The sequence below is a fragment of the Lithobates pipiens genome, unplaced genomic scaffold, assembly GCF_037356315.1.
Source record: "Lithobates pipiens isolate NorthernLeopardFrog02 unplaced genomic scaffold, aLitPip1_a1.2 Scaffold_30, whole genome shotgun sequence".
In the NCBI taxonomy this organism is placed as follows: Eukaryota; Metazoa; Chordata; class Amphibia; order Anura; family Ranidae; genus Lithobates; species Lithobates pipiens.
This window is the reverse complement of record NW_027507791.1, coordinates 54,959,267-54,981,660: the sequence shown is the minus strand read 5'-3', so window position 1 is coordinate 54,981,660 and position 22,394 is coordinate 54,959,267. Positions and strand designations below refer to the sequence as shown.

The window sequence follows — 22,394 nt, the reverse complement described above, 5'->3', positions numbered from 1 at the left end:
TGGGCTTGGCCCCTTAGTTCCAGTGAAGGGAACTCTTAAGACTTCAGCATAAAAATACATTTTGGACAATTTCATGCTCCCAACTTTGTGGGAATGGTTTGGGGATGGCCCCTTCCTGTTCCAACAAGACTGCACACCAGTGCACAAAGCAAGGACCATAAAGACATGGATGAGCGAGTTTGGGATGGAGGACCGTGTCTGGCATGCACAGAGTCCTGACCTCAACCCAATAGAACACCTTTGGAATGAATTATAGCAGACTGCGAGCCAGGCCTTCTCGTCCACATATGTGCCTGACCTCACAAATGCACTTCTGGAAGAATGGCCAAACATTCCCATAGACACACTCCTAAACCTTGTGGACAACCTTCCCAGAAGAGTTGCAGCTGTTATAGAGCTGTAAAGGGTGGGCCAACTCAATATTGAACCCTACGGACTAAGACTGGGATGCCATTAAAGTTCATATGCATGTGAAGGCAGGCGTCCCAATACTACTGGATAGTGTGTGATAGGGTTGGAACCCCTGTCTGTTTTTTGCTGAAGTCCATGTCCCGCAGGGAAGATTTACTCCTCCATTTGTCAATGAGGCAGAAAAAGACAGGCATACGCACAAACTAAATCTGGAAGCAGGAAGGGACACATGCGTAAGGTCGTTTTGCCTGCACAGGCTGTCTGTCTGCAGTACATTGACAGGTAAAACTGCTCCCATATATGGTTAGCACCCCCCTTGTACGTGTGTGTGTATATATATATGTATATATATATATATATATATATATATAATTGGGATTAGTTAGGCAAATTTAGTTGGACTTCACTTTACCTGGGATCAAGTAAAGTTCAGTGTAGGTAGTAGGCAGGCTCTACATGGGCCGAGACTGTGTCACCTCCCCCTGGCTTCTGGAAGCTTCTAGTAAGTTCCAGAACTTATTGGTTGGGAGTATGGAGATGAGAGCCCGAATAATCAAGAAATATCTGCCAATCCCTTGGTCAGGACAACCCAGAAGGTGGGGAGATGGCCCTTAAATATTGTGGAGTCTGGCCATGTGGGAGACAATCTAGGACCCAGAGGTATGGAGGGGACCCCTACAATTCTAAAACAAGGGTAAAAGCTCAGGCTCCCTTCACTTTGATCAGGACACACGGACCTGGCTGTTGACATGGCTCCAAAACAAAAAAAATATCTTGCCAATTGTTTTTTTTTTGTTTTTCATTTCTAAAAGGAAAATATCGCATCGCATTTTGAATAAAAATTCAGATGTTTTAGCTGTAACCCTGTCCACTTTAATTAGTGTATGCTGGGAGTTGTAGTTGTAGTTCCAGCTCTCCTGCCTCCCGTAGTAATGCTCTCTATATGTACACCAGGCTTCCCATCTGTTGGCCAGCTTCTCTCGGCTTTCCTGTTCTTAGAATGTTCTTGCTTTTCTAGGTATTTTCAGAAACCCCCCCCCCCCCCCCCATCAGCTGCGAAGCAATATAAAGCAGAAATATACCAAATGTGCATGGCGGTAGCTAGTGACGCCCCCTGGTGTTGATACTGTGAACTGACCTCCAATTACATTACATACACACACACACACACACACACACTAAATAAAAAAAATAAAAAAAAAAAAAAATAATATATATATATATATATATATACATATATATATACATATATATATATATACATACACACATACATACATACATACATATACACACACCACACCCTATACAGTGCCTTGAAAAAGTATTCGTACCCCTTGAAACTTTCCACATTTTGTTATGTTACAACCAAAAACGTAAATGTATTTTATTGGGATTTTATGTGATAGATCAACACAAAGTGGCACATAATTGTGAAGTGTAAGGAAAATGATAAATATTTGTAAAAAAAAAAAAAAAAAAAACTTAAAAATGTAAAACCATCTAAAAAGAGTGTGGTGTGCATTTGTATTCAGCCCCCTTTACTCCGATACCCCTAACTAAAATCTAGTGGAAGCAATTGCCTTCAGAAGTCAGCTAATTAGTAAATAGCAACTGTGTTTAATTTAATCTCAGTATAAATACAGCTGTTGTGTGAAGCCCTCAGAGGTTTGTTGGACAACCTTAGTGAACAAACAGCATCATGAAGGCCAAGGGACACACCAGACAGGTCAGGGATAAAGTTGTGGAGAAGTTTAAAGCAGGGTTAGGTTATAAAACAAAATCTCAAGCTTTGAACATCTCACTGAGCTCTGTTCAATGCATCATCTGGAAATGGAAAGAGTATGGCACAAATGCAAACTTACCAAGAGACATGGCTGTCCACCTAAACTGACTGGCCGGGCAAGGAGAGCATTCATCAGAGAAGCAGCCAAGAGGCCCATGGTAACTCTGGAGCAAACATGTGGAAGAAGGTGCTCTGGTCAGATGAGACCAAAATTGAACTTTTTGGCCTAAAGGCAAAACGCTATGTGTGGCAAAAAACTAACACTGCACATCACCCTGAACACACCATCCCCACCGTGAAACATGGTGGTGGCAGCATCATGTTCCAAGAAAGCTTTTCTTTAGCAGGGACAGGGAAGCTGGTCAGAGTTGATGGAAAGATGGATGTAGACAAATACAGGGCAATCTTAGAAGAAAACCTGTTCGAGTCTGCAAAAGGCTTGAGACTGGGGTGGAGGTTCACCTTCCAGCAGGACAACGACCCTAAACATACAGCCAGAGCTACAATGGAATGAATGAGATCAAAGCATATTCATGTATTAGAATAGCCCAAAGTCCAGACCTAAATCCAATTGAGAATCTGTGGAAAGACTTGACAATTGCTGTTCACAGACGCTCTCCATCCAATCTGACAGAGCTTGAGCTATTTTGCAAAGAATGGGCAAAAATGTCACTCTCTAGATGTGCAAAGCTGGTAGAGACATCCCCAAAAACACTTGCAGCAGTAATTGCAGTGAAAGGGGGTTCTACAAAGTATTGACTCGGGGGGGGGGGGGGGGGCGCCATACAAATGTACCCCACAGTTTTCACATATTTATTGTAAAACATTTTTAAAACCATTTATAATTTTCCTTCCACTTCACAATTCTGTGCCACTGTGTTGGTCTATCACATAAAATCCCAATAAAATACATTTACGTTTTTTGGTTGCAACATGACAAAATGTGGGAAATTTCAAGGGGTATGAATACTTTTTCAAGGCACTGTCAATTATAAAATAAGTATGCCTATGCTCTATCTAGGCATTTGTCAATTATTGATTTATTTCTGCAGTCAAAGAAAAAAAGTAATAAGGCAGGCTCTCTCACGCAGAGGCTGCTGGGGATTTCTTGAGCAATGGGCATTTTCTGGCTCTGATTATTTTTATTAAGTTCTCTGTAAAGGGGGACATTCTTCCCACTGGCCACCAACGTAAGGGACATTCTTCCTCCCACTGAGCAACGTAAGGAGCATTCTTCCTCCCATTGACCACCAACATAAGGGACATTCTTCCCACTGACCACCAACATAAGGGACATTCTTCCCACTGATCACCAACATAAGTGACATTCTTCCCACTGACCACCAACATAAGTGACATTCTTCCCACTGACCAACGTAAGGAGCATTCTTCCTCCCATTGACCACCAACATAAGGGACATTCTTCCCACTGACCACCAACATAAGGGACATTCTTCCCACTGACCACCAACATAAGTGACATTCTTCCCACTGACCAACGTAAAAGACATTCTTCCCACTGACCACCAACATAAGTGACATTCTTCCCACTGACCAACGTAAGGGACATTCTTCCTCCCATTGACCACTAACGTAAGGGACATTCTTCCCACTGACCAACGTAAGGGACATTCTTCCTCCCACTGAGCAACGTAAGGAGCATTCTTCCTCCCATTGACCACCAACATAAGGGACATTCTTCCCACTGACCACCAACATAAGTGACATTCTTCCCACTGACCAACGTAAGGGACATTCTTCCTCCCATTGACCACTAACGTAAGGGACATTCTTCCTCCCATTGACCACTAACGTAAGGGACATTCTTCCTCCCATTGGCCACTAACGTAAGGGACATTCTTCCCACTGACCAACGTAAGGAGCATTCTTCCTCCCATTGACCACCAACGTAAGGGACATTCTTCCCACTGACCAATGTAAGGCGCATTCTTCCTCCCATTGACCACCAACGTAAGGGACATTCTTCCCACTGACCAATGTAAGGCGCATTCTTCCTCCCATTGACCACCAACGTAAGGGACATTCTTCCCACTGACCAATGTAAGGCGCATTCTTCCTCCCATTGACCACCAACGTAAGGAGCATTCTTCCTCCCATTGACCACCAACGTAAGGGACATTCTTCCTCCCACTGACCACCAACATAAGGGACATTCTTTCCACTGATCAATGTGCTGTATAGAGCTGTCCCGGGTCCCGAATGCACTAAATTATTTTTATTTCCCTATATCTCACCTTACTTTGCACACCAACATACTGTAAGCTGTAGTACAATAATATGTAGAGATTCCCTAGAACCTGAACGTTATTTCAAGGATTCCTCCATGTTAAAATGGCCAAGAAAGGCTACTTTAAAAAGGGAAATGATTAAAGAAATAGGAATCCACACGCAAACACATAAAACTATTTTTATTGAAAGAAAAAAAAAATCCATCCCATAATTTACGGTAAAATTAACTCTTTACTTTTCTACGATGCAAAATATTTTATACACTTTTTTTTTTTAATTCAAGGCACTTAGAACCAACTTACAGACAATTCCATTTGATCCCTTGCCGCTGGGTCAGCATATAAAACAAAAACACGTGAAACCAATAAAAATCTAAAATGTTGCTAATACATTTTTTTTTTGAATTATTGTTTTTATTGCAATCCATTTTAAGTGGCACTGCTGCTTGAAACACAAAAGAGTTTGTTATTAAAGCTTTTGTTGAAAAAGGAAGAAAAAAAAAAAAAAGAAAGAAAAAAAAAAAACAAGTTGAAAACACACTTGTTACAGTACACCACACACACACCCACCCATCCTCCGCCTTAATGATCAAAGTGTCTGGAGGTTGCCAATAGCATTCCCTAAGGCTGGTCACACACGTGACACTATCTGATTGTACAATCGGTTAGGTTTCAGTTCAACAGCACAAATGTAAAAACTTTAGAAATAAAATTGAAGGTAATTAAAAAACAAGTGTGTATATTATAATATATATATATGATTATACATATATTTTATATATATATATATATATATATATATATATATATATATATATATATATATGATTATACATATATTTTATATATATATATATATATATATATATATATATATATATATATATAAAAATTATATATAATATCTATATATGAATTAATCTCTGTTGCAGATTTTTCCAGGACCACAATTTTTTCTTATATACATTTTTCTCTGTGTGTAATATAAATATATTACACACACACACAGAGAAAAATGTATTTATATAAGAAAATAAATATATATCTGTATAGAGAGATATACAAAAAAAAAATATTATAATATATATATATATATATAAAAAAAATATTTTTTAATTCATATTACACACCCACACATACTTATTTAATGGGTCCCTGTTGTAGATCTCCCTTCATTTCTTGACTCGGCCAATTACGTCACCAGGACTGGAAATTAGGAAAATCTCCAATGGGGACACAGAGCAATAATAAAACACTGACGTGGGTTCTATCATTACCCTAATACGCTAAAGAAAAAAAAAATGATTTTATATAAACCTGGACTGGTAATTAATAAACTCTCCAATAGGGTGCAAAAAAAAAAGCTGAAGGGTTCTAGCATTCCCCTAAATTGCTTAAGATAGTATAATACATATTATATATACACAAATGTACATATATTGTTTATGGTGTCCCTTTTGTGGATTTCCCCCATTACTTCCTGTCCTGGTGTCAACAGAACAGGAAGTGAGGGAAACTTCAGTGGAGAGAGCAGAAAAAAAAAAAAGTGGCTCTACCCCTTTCCTGCTTTATCCAAAAACAATAAAAAAAAATAATAAAAGTTTTCTGTAAATACGCAGATCGACTTAATTAGGATTCAGTTGAAAATTTTCAGTTGCCTTTGGGGTAATTTTCATGATGCACCCCCTCCCCCTCCTCTTCTATACACACATAATTCAGGCCAAATCACAATTATATAATTTCCATTTTTTGCATGCTTTAAAAATAAAATGTCACACATGCTAAAATCTCAAAGCAACTGAAATGTTTCTCACCGTCCAGTTTTTTTTTTTTTTTTATTGGAAGAAAAATATTGACAATTATTTTTTCATTGATCGGTTTGTTGGTGCCGTACAGGAGAATAACAGAACATTTCTGGTTTGCTATGGCAACTGGATCTCCTTCTAAACACTTTGATCATTAAGGACCAATTGTGCTCTACAGTTCAGAGATATGTGCAAATACTGCGGAAAGTTCACCTCGGACACGGGCGACTCTGCGCATGACGCGGTCAGTTCGGGGGAAGGGGGGGGGGGGGGGAACCTAGAGATTTTCATAGACACACAAGCTTTACATTAGCGGAAATACAGTTTTCGTCAAAAACGTGCAAATGGCCGCATTTGCATATTACAAGTTACAAAATGCAGTACGAGATGCGCGATTAATGCGGTTAATCAAGATTACATCCCGTCACTGAAGGCGGAGCATTATGGAACCCAACCATGAAGAAATGAAAATGGTCACAAATTGAAGAAGTGGACCTGTCACATTGACACAGTGGTGGGAGCGGATTCGTGGACAGAAAGACGATGTGGCGTTGGCTAAAAAGGGATAGAAATTTTACTAGTTCTTGGTGAATTATGAAAAAAAAAAAAAAAGGTTGCTCTCTTGGGCAGAAAACGCCTGGCCCCGTTAGGGAACAATTTAGAGGTCAAAATAGAGATAGTAAATTTACTTGGGGATCTACTGGTGGCATCGCTGGCAGCAGCATCACTAGCGCCCTCTTGTGTGACAAAATGGTAACACATTTGCCGACACCAGTGCAAGTGGAGCTGCGTTGATCTTCACAGAATGCACGCTCGACACCGCGGCACGCAGAATATACAATTGTTTTCTATGTGCCCCGTTCACACCACAACGCTGCCTTTGAGGTGGGTTGGAGAAAAACGCAAACTGTTTTTCTGCAACGCACTGGAGATCGCCTGAAGTCGAAATGAATGTCATGTCATTATGACATTTCAATAAAGTTTAAAAAGAAAAAAAAAAGGTAAAACAGTGCTTTGCGTTGTAACAGCACAAGGTCACCACCTGCCCTCACCATCTGGACTCCGGCTTGCACACTAATAGGGATCGGATTAGCGTTCGGGCTGTTGTGAATATGAGCTAAAATAACATTATGGCAACATGTTAGTGCTCATGCTGGCACAAAAAAAATCCAGTTAAAGTTTCCATGCTCAGTATGGATTATAAAATTTGTACTAATGTTAACAGACCTCCATAGACCCTACGGGCTCTTGCTGCTGCTCAGGGCTGTTGTGTAAATACTGATAATGTGTAGGCAGTGGCAGAGCCGCTGATTACACACCATCGATTTTTTCATTAATAAGTCACAACAGCCAAACACTAAAACAATCCAATTTAATGTCCAATGTGTATGGGCGGCAAGGAGAGGGCGTGGCCTGTGCTGTTACAACTCAAGGCATTGTTTACTTTTTTTTTTACTTTATTGAAATGTCAAAATGGCATACAATACTCCCAGTACATTGTCCCATAACATCCATAACACATGGGCCCATAGCAGTGAGATCACAAAGTATCTCTGCGATGTCAGCTGGCAGTAGAAGTGACTCTATGCATCTTCATACATTGCTGCATACAGATCTGAACAGAAAAGTATTGTATCCTATGGGCTCACGCAAATGGAATCTAAAAGGTGCGTTAAAGGGAAGGGGTCAGGAGAGACACACCCAGGCTGTGTACTTTCTTCTGAAAATACTAGTTGCCTGGCTGCTATGCTATATATGCAGATTAGAGATAAAGCTGAGCTCCGGGTGTAATCATTCCAATAGCCTTCGCGTCCCGTCCTGCCCCCCGACACCAAATCCTACTTTGAAATTGTGCAAATTTACTTGAAATTGCGCAATTTCAAACCTGCAGGTCAGTGCGACTTCAGGTGCAATTTCATGCACAGATGTCTATGAAATCACACCTGAAATCAGCAGTGCGGCCCCCGATTTGAACAGTTCCATGGCTAACAATAGCGTGGACTTGTCAGTTGCATGACAAGTTGCACCAATGTGAATGGGGGCTTAGATGGATTGAAATTCGATTTGTTTTCCTGCCATCTATGGGCAGGCTGATTGCAGTACAACCAGCACGCAATCACTGCCGGCGGTTATAGCCGCCAGCAGTGATCATTGCATTCTGACAGGGGCGGAATCTCCCACCTGTCAGAATACAATAGCACAGAGGGAGGGAAGGAGAGAGGGAGCGAGACAGGGGGGAAGAGAGAGGGAGAGGATCCCCCCACCCCCTATCAACACTGACTGTGTTAATGGGGAAAATCAAGCAATTTTCTTTCCTTAAACCATAACCTATGTGGCTTGCTTTAGTGGATTTAGTAGCAGTTTACCTCTGTCATGTAGTAATGTGGTGTTAGGCTTAAAAGACGGCTTTTATCTGCACTGAATATTTATAGCTGCCCTCTTCTGGCATCAGTGCTACAGGCCTGAGACATCAGAGATAGTGCCGTCTCTCCTTCCCCCCACCCGTGTACACGCGGTTTACACAGTGCAGCCCGAGAAATCGCTTGGGCAGCGTGCTTTGTGAATGGCCACTGTAATCAGATCAGGTGGCGAGGCGCCAGCACTGGTGGCCATACCAGCAGCACCGATATCGGCTGGGGGAGGGGCAGCTCCCACTGTGATGACACTGTGGCAGTGCATTTTGTGAATGGCCAATCAAAACCAGGGGTGGACAGATGGCCCCAGTGCTGGTGTCAATCATATATGGCCATCAAGGGGGAAGGTGAAGGAAGTACAGCAGGAGTGGTCAGTGCAACCAAAAGCCCACTTTTTGGGTAATACGGCACGACCAAACCACTACTAACCCCCATAAATGTGCCCAATGTTCTGCTTCAAAGTGGTTGTAAACCTCAGACATGAACGAAGCATATCCCTCTATAGTGTGTGCTTGGCTTCATCCAGAACACTCAGGCTGGGGTCCCACATGCTGCGGCTGCGGTTCACAGCATGGGGTCCGGTGCGTCCCTGTTCACCAATTCAGGTGTGAATCAAGTCCGATTTTTTTGCCTGAATTTGCATCTGAATCGGAACCAAAGAAGCACAGGACCCTTTTTTAAATGCAGGCTGTGGCTGCCCATGAGATGTGTAAACCGGCTCCATAACGAGGCAGTCACACTATCCTATCATGTAAATTGGATGTGGTAAAATCCACATCCAATTCTGAATAGCGTGAACCCAGCCTAAGTGTAATTTCTGTCTGCTGTCTCCTTCCTTTGCTATGAGCGTGATCCCCTTCAGATGAGTTTTCCTGACACCAAGAGAAAAATGGTGACAGGGGAGGGAGCTCCAGCACACATCCTGTGATTGACAGCCTCAGCTCTGTTCCTGTGTGCTGAGTGGGGGGGCGGGTATCCCCCCCTTCCCTCCAATCACCTCTCCTCACAGAGCTCTGCAGAGTTTAATTTAATCTCTCTGATGAGTAACATTTCGGTCTGCTGCCCCATTCATCTGCTATCAGTATGAGTCACTTCTGACAAGTTTTCCTGACACCAAGAAAACAAAAAAAGGTGACGGGAGGGAGCTCCAGCTGACTGACAGCCTCAGCCCTGTGAAGGGGTTGTATCCCTTCCCTCCAATAAGCTCTCAGAGCTCTCCTCACTGAGCTCTGCAGTGTAACTTCAGCTCCCTGCCCCCTGTTTTCTGACAGCTCAGACAAACTTTATAAATTATGGACTTTGAATGATGTAGAGAACAGAAGACTGCAGATAAACAGGTAAACTTATGTAGGAGGATTTGTTTAGTCTCTATGTATGACCTAAAGCAAGCCACTGCACTGGGTATATGGAAGGGTTTACAACTACTTTAAAGCTGAACCCTGGGAACAAAAACTTTAATCAGGATATAATCCTCATAAGCCACAAAAACCAATTTGTGTGCACTTTGCAAACCCAGATATTACCATATAAACATTGCAGTGACATCCCTGTGTGGGAATAGCCTGTTCAGAGTAGAGATGTGGGAGGGGCCCCCAGCAGGCTCCACCCACTACATGCAGTTTGCAGAAACCTGCAGGAGGGGGCGGAAACCAGACTAGTCACCCTGCACAAGGAGAGAGCGCTGAGCTGTGGGAGGGGCCCAGCAGGCTCCACCCACTACATGCTATTTGCAGAAACCTGCAGGAGGGGGCGGAGACCAGACCAGTCACCCTGCACAAGGAGAGAGCGCTGGGCTGTGGGAGGGGCCCAGCAGGCTCCACCCACTACATGCCATTTGCAGAAACCTGCAGGAGGGGGCGGAGACAAGACCAGTCACCCTGCACAAGGAGAGAGCGCTGAGCTGTGGGAGGGGACCAGCAGGCCCCACCCACTACATGCCATTTGCAGAAACCTGCAGGAGGGGGCGGAGACAAGACCAGTCACCCTGCACAAGGAGAGAGAGTGACCAGTGGCACTGGATTACTGCACAGATCTGGAAGTAACATGTAGACAATATTGGATTATCCCGGAGTTCAGCTTTAAGACCTAATGGCTGCGTGCTTATTATAGGTCATGTGACCTAATACCAGCCTGAAGCATAGCAGCCAGGTTAATTGGAATGGCAGCCGCCATGCTTTGGGTGCCTATAACAGACATCGGTGTCCAATATTGACATTTCCACCACCACAGTGCTCATTGTGACAAACACTTCAAACAGAACATTGACAGTTACACAACAGAAAAAAACAAAAAAAAAGTGCCTAAAAAGATTAATACCCTTACATTTAATTAATTCAGGCAAGAGTAAACAATTCAACTTTTTTGAAAAAAAAAAAAAAAGAATGACAAAACTGTTAACAATCATGATAGTGTTATCGAGGGCTAAACCCACAAACAGAAGTCTTAAAATGGACAAAATGAGTCGGAAAATAGACGGCAGTTGATAAAATCCTGAGATGACACTACTATCCATGAGATGAAAAATGTTGAAACGCGTAAATTAGAAATGAAAGCTATTTTAGTGGATTCTCATATATAATTTTTTTTTTTTTTTTTTACATTTTGTATCCCTCTTCCCCCTCCCCCACCCCCATATCAAAAAATAGCATTCTCCCGCTCTCCCCCAAGGTCAGATACAGAATTGTAAGCTCTCCAAAACAGAGCCAAAGACTATAATTATATATATAATATTTTATATATATATTGTAATAAAAAAATTTTACATTTTCGGCCAGAAAAGAGGTAGTGTGGAAAATAAAAATGCAGGCTGAAAGCTGGAATAGCAGCATTGCAACGATAACCAGAGAATGCGGCTTATCTTTTTTTTTTCCTGGCAGCGGGATGCTGGTTAGGTTTAGCGGTGTCTACGACAGTTAAAAGACATATTTTAAAAAATGGTTAGCGGGATAAACGGGTTATTGCTGTGTGATGTGGGTTTCTATGAGGGGTTATGAAGACAAAAATCTAAAAAGAAGATCAGGCAATTGATGGGGGTCAAGGGAACCAGAGATGGGCGTTTCACTCATCAGAGCCCCCCCCCCCACCCTTTTTTTTTGCGCGGCTCTCCATAGCCTAAAATATGAGTGCTCAACCTGTGGCCCTCCAGCTGTTGCGGAACTACAATTCCCATCATGCCTCAGCCTTTGGGAGTCATGCTTGTAACTGTCAGCCTTGCAATGCCTAATGGGGTTTGTAGTTCTGCAACTCCTGGAGAGGCGCGGGTTGAGCACTCATGAACCCCCACCCACTAATACTCCGTCTCCAGTTCCACAACGCCACCCCCCCTCCGTACACCTGTGGAACCCCCTTTAAGTAGTAGCCAGTGCTTCCAGGTATGGGGGGAGCATGCGACCTCCTCTTCCACCCAGGATGTGCTGCTCAGGTTTGGGCAGCCAATGGGGGGGGGGTCACAAACCCTCCATTGCTGAGCTCACATATGTTTGGACTCCCAGAAGAAAGGCGCGCGGGGAAAGAAAGCGATCAGGGTTTGATCACTTGTTCTTCTAAGACAGTGATGGCGAACCTTGGCACCCCAGGGGTTTTGGAACTACATTTCCCACAATGCTCCACTTCACTGCAGTGTCGTGGAGCATCATGGGAAATGTAGTTTCGAAAACATCTGGGTTGAAAAAGTTGGCCATCACTGCTCTAAGAGAACCTGTCACTTTGCCCATCGATATCCTTTACGCAGTTGACTGCAGTAAAGGAAGAAGTTTGTCAGGTAGTAGGTGGCAGCGATCTGCTGGAGACCAAATTACATGCAGGCTTGTTCATTTTGAGTTTGTCTCTCTTACCCCGTTTCCCCTAAAATAAGACCTAGTGTGATTGTCGGTGATGGCTGCAATAAAAGCCCTACCCCCCAAATAAGCTCTAGTTAAAGTCCTTGTAGGTCTTCTTTTCAGGGTAGGGCTTATTTTTGAGGAAACAGAGTAGGGCTTATTTGGGGGGTAGGGCTTATATTGCAGCCATCACCGACAATCACGCTAGGTCTTATTTTAGGGGAAACAGGGTAGTACAATTCATCTACAATATAAAAAAAAAAAGCATGTTAAGTCCTATTTTTGGCAGAGGTCCCAGACGAGTCTTGTTTTCTCTCCGCAGAATACAGACATCACTGTCAGATCAAATACTTTTAAAAAAAACGATGCGGCCTATATCAACCAGAGGGGCATGACCCGATGGGCTGGGATCTGAAGCCTGGCTTTCATTTACCTTACATTGGAGCTGAATACGGTGTGTGGCGGGACCCGCATGCCATATTACATACTGGAGCGAGGTGTGCCCCATTTCTGTCAGCACCTGAATACAGAGTGTGGGCCCGGGAAACTTGGAACGGCTCAGATTCTATATGGCAGTGACGGCGAACCTTGGCGCCCCAGACGTTTTGGAACTACATTTCCCATGATGCTTCACCTACAGAATACATGAGCATCATGGGAAATGTAGTTCCAAAACATCTGGGGCGCCAAGGGTCAGCATCACTGCCTTATGGTATGAGAAAGAACAGGGAGTGGCATGCTCCTCTATACCTGAAGTACTGGCTATTTTCTTTGCTCCCAAGGGCTGAATGGAGTGGAGGAGGTATGTGATGCTGAGGGGGGGGAGGGGGAGGGGTTGACTCTGCAGGAGACCATCTCTAATCATCTCTATAACAGGAGGAGGATTACGGAACAATAGACGTGTTCCTTTCTAGACTTAAAAGATGTCACATTTGAAATAGTGAATGCGGTTTGAAATTATGAAATGGAAGACAAGTTGTGAAATGTTCTTATAATACTTTATTTGCCTTTCCTGACCCCGACTTTACCTAGAAACGTTGGCTAGACTCTTGGCTGAGGATTCACATTGGCCATTCTCTTCGGCATTCCAACCTCCCCCATTCCTTCTACCAAAGCCACCTTCTCCGTTCTAAGAACTTAAGCGCCCAATAAGTCAGCGCTTCTCAGCCCCGTCCTCAAGTACCCCCAACAGGCCATGTTTGCAGGTTTTCCTTTATCTTGCACAGGTGCTCTAAATCAATGTAATCAATCTAAGTCAATGGCTTTATATTTTGGACAGCTATTTTATCTAAGAGAAATTCCCAAAACATGGCCTGTTGGGGGTACTTGAGGACAGGGTTGAGAACCACTGCTGTAGATCATGCAATTTTCTTTCCTTCCAATACAGGTGTTGATGGGGGAATCCCTCTTGCAGAGCTTTTGTGTTTTGCTGGCAGAGAGCCTTCCCTGCCAGCAGAACACAATCATTTAGCCGCCAGCAGCGATCCCATGGGGAAAAAAAAAAAAAAAACAGACAGGCAGGTTTAATGATCGACGTCAGTACAACCAGCCCACCCATAGATGGATCAACGACATCAGCCGGTCCCTGCTGAACTGGCAGCAATTCCATCCATCGATGGCCAGCCATGTGTTTCAAGGGGGATTGGAGAAGATGTCTATGGAAGAGGAGATGAGAGAGGATGGAGCGAAGGTAAAAGGGAGGTCATTCTTAAAAAAGCCCCCCCCCCCCATGCTAAATCCTCAGCAAAGTGTCAGGCCAATAGTGTCTAGAAAGCTCAGAATATGGCTATTTGTAAAAAAAGATCAAGAACCTTTCATAACTCATTCATGAGAGGGGTACTGCTATTCTCCTTAGAAGCTGATGGAAAGAGGAAAAAAAACTGCGGAGAGAGACTGAGAAAAGAACATAGGAGACAAATGAGGGAAAAACATTCTCCAGCAGTTCTCTGTAGACCAGTCCCAGTCATTAGCTTTGCTAAAGCCGGCCATAGATGGATCACATTTTTGCTGGTTCAGCAGGGGTCAGCTGAAATTCCATCAATCTATAAGCAGACCCATGGTTGCAGGAAAGAAAGTTACCCCATCTACGGCCTTCCTAATCCTGATGACCTACAACAGTGGTCCTCAAACTGCAGCCCTTTGCTTAGCTTTATTCAGCCCTTGAGACATCATTCCTCCCGCTGACACCAACAATGGGTCACTACTCCTCCCGCTGACACCAACAATGGGTCACTACTCCTCCCGCTGACACCAACAATGGGTCACTACTCCTCCCGCTGACACCAACAATGGGTCACTACTCCTCCCGCTGACACCAACAATGGGTCACTACTCCTCCCGCTGACACCAACAATGGGTCACTACTCCTCCCGCTGACACCAACAATGGGTCACTACTCCTCCCGCTGATACCAACAATGGGTCACTACTCCTCCCGCTGACACCAACAATGGGTCACTACTCCTCCCGCTGACACCAACAATGGGTCACTACTCCTCCCACTGACAACAATGGGTCACTATCCCAGACACTGACACCAACAATGGGTCACTATTCCAGCCACTGAAACCAATGGGTCACTATGCCTCCCACTGACAACAATGGGTCACTATTCCTCCCACTGACACCAACAATGGGTCACTATTCCTCCAACTGACAACAATGGGTCACTATCCCAGACACTGACACCAACAATGGGTCACTATTCCAGCCACTGAAACCAACGGGTCACTATGCCTCCCACTGACACCAACAATGGGTCACTATTCCTCCCACTGACACCAACAATGGGTCACTATTCCTCCAACTGACAACAATGGGTCACTATTCCAGCCACTGAAACCAATGGGTCACTATGCCTCCCACTGACACCAACAATGGGTCACTATTCCTCCCATTGACGTCAACCATTTCTTCCCCTATAACCAAAGTTCAGGCTTCCAGGCTGGCCCTCCTAAAGTCTGAAGACCGTAAACTGGCCCTTTCTTTAGAAAGTTTGGAGGCCCCTGATCTACAAGAAGAAACTGGAGGAAGAAAGGGTTTGTTGAAGGTTAGTCTTCTGCTCTGTCCAGCTTATTAAACAGCAGCGCCATTCAGCCCCAGAACCTGCATGCACCCTAGCCCATGGCAAAGTATACAAGTGGGATAGGATGTTAAAGAGCTTCTCCAGAAAATAATTCAACTTCGTACACCTTTCACAAATGCAGCTATCCAGTGGTTTATATTTCTCAGCTCAGAGGGAACCTGTAGTGTAGCAAATATCGGCTGTTCTCTCATAGCGCTAGAATCAAAGATCACTGCTCTTATACATGTATGCAGAAAAGGACTCGGAATTACATCTTTCCATCTGAGGACCTACAGATTTATTTTTTTATTTTGCTTTTACCTTCTATGAAAAATAAAGGCTGTGTGAAATCTGAATCCTCATCGGAAAGCAAACATGACATGACTGGTTGGGAGGCCGCCATAAATAGCATAAGGAGTATAAATATGGCAGCACATCCCAGTGTAACCCGTCCATCTCAGCAAGATTTCAGATAAAGAATACAGACTATAGTAGAACTATAGGCAATTTTTTTTTTTCTTTTCATTTTGGATAGAGTAACACGGAGGGTTATATCTAGTGATGAAGTTTCGGCCGCCGACAACTATTGGCCAAAAATAGTAGGTCATGCGACTCGACTCGAAAAAACGCATCAAAAATACTAGATGAGTGCATATTTTTTTATGCATTCTTGCTGCATTTTCAATGCATTTCAATGGGGAGATGCTGACCAAATATGCACCAAGCAGGATCGTTAACATCGCTTCAAAAAAGGTGCCGATAATGGCCTACAATAAATTCATATTCATTTAAATTCATGATATGAATCAAAAAGTTGAATTTAATTATTTATAAAAAAATATATATATATATATATATATATATATATATATATATATATATATTTAAAAAAAAAAAAAAAACGTAAATTTTCGGCTTCGTTTTTGGCCAAGCGCATCCTAAATTTTTCGATTTTGGAAATTTGATTTCAGTGCACCACTAGTTCTAACCTCCGTCGATTTTTTTTTTTGCCATCTATGTCCCATTAGGGAGATTTACCTTCACTTCCTGTCCCACAGCCAAAAACAGGAAGTGAGAGGAAATCCCTGCAAATTAAGGGAATATCTTGGGCTCACCAGAACTAGTGTCCCCATTGTTACTTTTTATTTTATTACTTTTCTGGGGACAACCCGAATATTGTGATGTTCTTTTACTTTCATTTTCACTGATAATAAGCAGGACAAACAGAGAGGGTGAATCTCCTTAACGGGGACACAGACAGCAATAAAAATCCTGACAGGGGTTCTAATCCCTCTCCACTCTATCGAAAACAAAAATAATAATAATAATAAAGTTTTGCCTATAGTTATACTTAAACAACAGATTCCCCCGGCTTTCTAACGGAAATAAGTGAGCCGAGTATTGCGAAGCACCGAACAGTCTCCACTTCTGGGGTGAGAAGAGCTCCTTTCCTGAAGATCCTCAAACAGACCAAATCCTCCTAAAGGGCAAACTACAACATGGGGAGTGTGGTTCACATTCCAGCAATAGGATTGGTCAGACTGATCACTGGATTTATTTTGTATGTAGAAAGTAGCCAAATTCGGAATTACGCCCTTTTTTTGGGGGGGGGAGGGGGGAGGAATAGGATAAACTTTTAAAACCAGATTAAGCATGACAGCTGTGGTTTTAAATAAAACAAAAAAAAAAAAACAAATGTCAGTATATTTATACTTTTACCTAAAGTGCTAAAAGACAATCAAAAATTAGGTTGTCACATAAAAATATCAAATTGCATTTTTTTTTTTAAGTCCTGATTTTTTTTTTTCTCTCTATTTTGCTCCTGGGAACCAAATCGGTGCTCGTCCCGGAACGCCCTCCAAAAGTTTCATCGGCTGGTTTGAACGTACTCTAGACGGAGATCTAAGCACCCAGGCAACACATGAAGGAGAAGTCCGATCAACACTATTGCATCCTCCCCTTTGCTGCCCCCTGCTGGAACACTTTGTGGAATACAAGTCAAAACACACTACATATGTTAGCTCGTCAGAACCTGTGAATTAAAGCCTCTTTCTCCCTCTCTTTCCGCCTTATTTCCTCCTTGTAACAGCACGAGCAGTAGTTCCCCGTTTCGGGACGTCCATAAAAAGTGCAATGGACTTGCTTACACTTGGTCTGCTGGACATTATAGTGTGTCCGGGTTTTGCTGCTGTCAGAGTTCACGGATCTGGACAGGGGGGTGGGCTCTGTGTATTCTCTGTACCCGTTGCTGTGCGTGATGCAGACCGTCTGGTCAGTGACTTCGGGGTAAACCGGAGGAAGCTCAGTCTCTGAGGGAGAAATGCCGCCCGCTTGTAGCGGGCTGGGCTGGTAGGCGTTAAGCCGACCCTGTACAGGTTGCCGGGGGAGAGTGACGTAAGAGGGCATGCTGTTACAAGGCCCACCTGCGACTTGCCTTCTACTGTCCTGGTAGCTATGGGCACCATCCGCGTTCACTATGGAAGGTCTCGGGATGGTAAACCCTCCGGAGTAGCTGGAAGGTAGTGCTCCTTTCACACCCACACCATAGTCCATGCCCGCCATGCCATAGTTACCAGTCGCCTGGGCATAGGTGGGCAAAGGAAGCATATCGTCTCCTTTAGTTTGCAACATGTCCTGCTCCAACCGCTTGGCTGTGCCGCAGTTTATCAGAGTCTTTTTCTCTGCCTCCCTCTGCTTCTGCTCCACTACAAACCTCTCCTGGGCATCGGCCAGATACCGCTGGATCATCTGCTTTTGGTACGGCTGTCGGTCGCTAGTTTTTAACAGGCAGGCGAAAATAAACTTGCGTTCACCTTGCATGGCCGCCCGTAAGATGCTGAGACTCAGCTTGACATCATTACTGTACTTGTAAGGGTCGCAGTGGCTTTTGTCACTTGTGGATTTGACTGAAGATTTCTCAGACGATGTAGACAAGTCCCCTTGGGAGGAATCATCCTTGCTCCCTTTACGACCCTTGAGGGAGCCCTTCTTTTTCTTTTCAAGCGTGTCACCCTGTCCGTTGGTTATGCCGGACTTGCCACCCTTGCTATGCATCAGTCCTCCCATGTTCTTCTTCAGCTTACTCCCCAAGCTCTTGCCAAAGCTGCCCAACTTGTTGGCCACCGAATCGGCTCTCTTCTTCTCCTTCTCTTTATCCTTCTCCTTTTTGGACTTGTCCTTTTCCTTCTCCTTCCCGCTCTTGCTGCCTCCATTGCTTGCCGAGCTGCTGCACACAGACTCTTTGTCAGACTCTCCAGATTCTGCGGCCGACCTTGCATCGTCCCCAGCAGATGCCGTTGGCGACTCTGGCTGGGCGAGAGGAGCCTGTTTTACAGAAAAAGAAAAAAAAAAAAGCATCAGCTTTTTGTATATACAAAAAAAAAAGTCCAAAGTTAGTTTGACAATAACCAAAGCAGCCCACAGATGAAAATCACTTGATTCCCCCATCAACACAATCACTAGTGCTTCAGGAAGCATTCCCACATGAACACTATATTCTGCCGGGGGGTGGAGGCCAGCCAGCAGAGCACAATTACTGCTAGCTGCTATACCCACTGTCAGTAATCGAATGTAGAAAAATCCGACAGGCTGGTTGTACCCAAGTCAAATCGATGGGTGTACAATCAGCCGTTCCCTGCTGAACCCACTGAATTTCAATCAATGTATGGCCGGTTTAATGTAACTAACTGGCCCCTGAAGGCGGCACCTTACTTCAAGCACATTCAATTCTGTGCAGTTTCACATAAGATCACTAATTAGAGATATAGATATAGATATATATATCTATATCGAGAGAGAGAGATGATTTTATATATATATATATATATATATATATATATATCTCTATATACACACACATATACATACACACACTCACACTAATATATATATATATATATATATATATATATATATATATATATATATATATATATTTTTTTTTTTTTTACACACACACTAATATATATACACATACATACATACATATATATATATATATATATATATATATATACACACACACACACACACACATATATATATATATATATATATATACACACACACACATACATACATATACATACAATAAAAAATGTTGCCACACCTATATATATTACTTTGTACAATAGATTTCAGAAAGTCACTATTAATTGTGGTACCAGTTTTTAATTTATAGCCTTAAATGCCCCTGTGGTCTGTTTATGTCAGGCGTAGTTTCAAGACCATGTGCGCCAGATCTGGAGAACATGGAAGGTTCATCGCACAAGGTAGTGTGGACTACACAGTGTACCCCCGACATTTTTCATCCCATCATAACAAGGACATGAGAGGCCTGCAGATGGAGGTGACCCCATTGGACCTCAAAAAAGCTGAACATTCCCTATCCCCCAAGAGCACCATACTGGATCTTTGTCTTAAATAACCTAACCCCAGAAGCCATAAAGTAATTCCCATCAAATTCTAAAATCTACACTCAGCCCCATGCTAAAGGCCCGTACACACGATCCAAAAAGCAAATGGATACCGCTTCTGGAGCGATCGTATGATAATCGGATCGTTAGTACAGAGCTTTTGAGAGCCGACCACGACAGTTCATCCGATCAGACAAACATGAACATTTTTCTCATACCATACCAGATCGTATGATTTTCATTTAAATCAGTACAGTTGTGGTCCGAAAATACAATATTAGTAAACCACAACACATGACATCACTTCCGAATTTTTATTCTGTCGTATGAGAATTGGTCACTTTAGTAACCTCTCCATTTTCACTATGCGACTAGCATGCAAAAATAATTAAAAAAAAATAAAAGACTGACAATCTGTCATCCGATTTTTGAATAGCGTGTATGGGCCATAAGATGATCAGCTCCCAGCACCGCTTGACATCACCCATAGGCTTACTATCCCACACATAGGTATAATCTATATTATATAGATATAATCATACACATAGGTTGGACTTGATGGACTGGTGTCTTTTTTCAACCTCACCTTCTATGTAACTGTGTAACTATGGGGGCAGCCGTTGTCGACTGGCCCTCCTCTACACAGAAACCGGACATGTGACCGGACCGGAGTGGCTCCAGAAAAAGGCAAGTATACACGTTTTCTTTTACAGTTAGCTAGAATAGTCTTAAAATGGGGGTGGGGGGTAGATTTATATTTTGTTATAATTTGACTGGAATTGCACTTTAAGGCTCGATTCGCACTGCTGTGATCTGATTTTCAGTGCGATTATGCAGCGCAACATGGATTTGGTTTGCATATTCCATGACACTGAAATTGCACCAAAGTAGTGCAGGAACCTTTCCCATGGCTCATCGATGTGAACAGGCACCATTGAAAGCAATGTGATTTCCATTGGCATGCGACTCGAGTCGCATCTGAAATCACCCCAGTATGAACAAAGCCTAAATAAAGGGGCGGAAAAAAAAGAAAAACATGATCAGTACTATCATTTAGGTTTCTGCCTTTGCAAGAAATTTACTTTTTCCTGTAGAAATGGAATTGTATGTGAAAGTGTTTCAGGAAAACAATAGCCAACACTCTGCTGACACCTAGAGGCCGCTACATAAATGAACATTTTTAGCCTAATGCAAGAAAAGCATTAAGGTAAAAATGTTTAGATTTTAGAACCACTTTTATTAAAAAAAAAAATAATATATAATATATATAATATATATATATATATATATATATATATATATATATATATATATATATTTTACATCTGCTGTCAGTGGAGCGCCCTAGTAGATTCTGACTGGACTGGCACAGGCATGTGCCATTTTGCCCGGCCCAACAGCTGGTGGACGACGGCCACCTTTACACCTCACTACACATTGGTCCTGGGGGTGGTATTCTTCCCTCTAGCGTGGCCCTGTACAAGGCACCCTTCCTATTTGGACACAAGTATATAAACGGTTTATTTGACTAAAGTGATTTTACTGCTCTAGATGGACGCACTTTCACTTTTCTATGCTTTGTCATATCCTTGTGCTGACTTAGGGAAGCTGGAAGTAATCTTGGCGGTTTGAGCCATTTCTAAGGATGACAAATTTCCAGGGACATCAAAGTGGTTCTAAACCCTTCAAGTTTTTTTTTACCCTAATGCATTCCCGTATACTTACCGGAGCCCGATCTCGATCCAGCACTGTGATAAGAGCAGGGGCTCTCTCCCTCCTTACTGGGCAGAATGATAGCAGAAGGAGCCATTGGCTCACACTCCTGACAATCAAATCCTAAGATGGGGGCGGGGCTGAGCCCCCACTGTGTGTGTGTGTCCATAGACAGCGAACCCACATGAATACCCTCATAAAAAGCTGCTTTCTATGGGGGCACGAGCCAGGAGTGATGTTGGGGGAACTGAAAATTGGAGGCTCTGGGCCTGCTCAGTGCAAAACCAGTACAGAGCAGGCAAGTATAAAATATTATCTTCCTCTAGTTTTATTCATCTAATGAAACTGCAGATAATAAAATTGTTCAATTACTCACTTATCCTTTTCACGTATGTAAATGTGCACACATGACAGACGTGCTAACAATCCATTCAAAGGTTATAAACTGTAAATCCACAAAGCTGTATAACTTCATGCAGCAGGTATCGTAAACAAGCAGTAAAACTTCCAAAGATGTGCATTTGTGCAGCTCTGCAACTAATAATGTTGTGCGTTTCCAGGTAATGCACCCCTGTGGTGACGTCACTTACAGCGTTACTTCTGACACATCTCAACAGAAATCTTCTTTCAAAGGATAGCCAAGCAGGGATGTGTGCTATTGTAATGAATGGATTATCTGTCTTCATTAAAGCCACTTACTGACCCGCCTTATAGCAGTTT

General features: G+C 42.9%; 1 protein-coding gene and 1 long non-coding RNA gene across 5 annotated transcripts in view; both read right to left on the bottom strand.

Moving 5' to 3' along the window:
• Positions 1 to 5,521: 5,521 nt before the first annotated feature.
• LOC143942846 (uncharacterized) lies at positions 5,522 to 16,397 on the bottom strand. The gene is made up of 2 exons (XR_013264851.1): positions 15,341 to 16,397; positions 5,522 to 15,282 (listed from the first exon to the last, which is right to left on the bottom strand). It is a non-coding gene; the product is annotated as an uncharacterized LOC143942846 (long non-coding RNA).
• Positions 16,398 to 17,238: 841 nt separating this feature from the next.
• OTUD7B (OTU deubiquitinase 7B) overlaps positions 17,239 to 22,394 on the bottom strand; it is a 120,520-nt gene continuing 115,364 nt past the window's right edge. For all 4 annotated transcript variants that reach the window (XM_077464247.1, XM_077464246.1, XM_077464248.1 and 1 more), the window contains exon 11: positions 17,239 to 18,870. In XM_077464247.1, the coding sequence (XP_077320373.1) occupies positions 17,572 to 18,870 (1,299 nt within the window). In that variant the 3' untranslated portion in view covers positions 17,239 to 17,571. The remainder of the gene's footprint in view (positions 18,871 to 22,394) is intronic.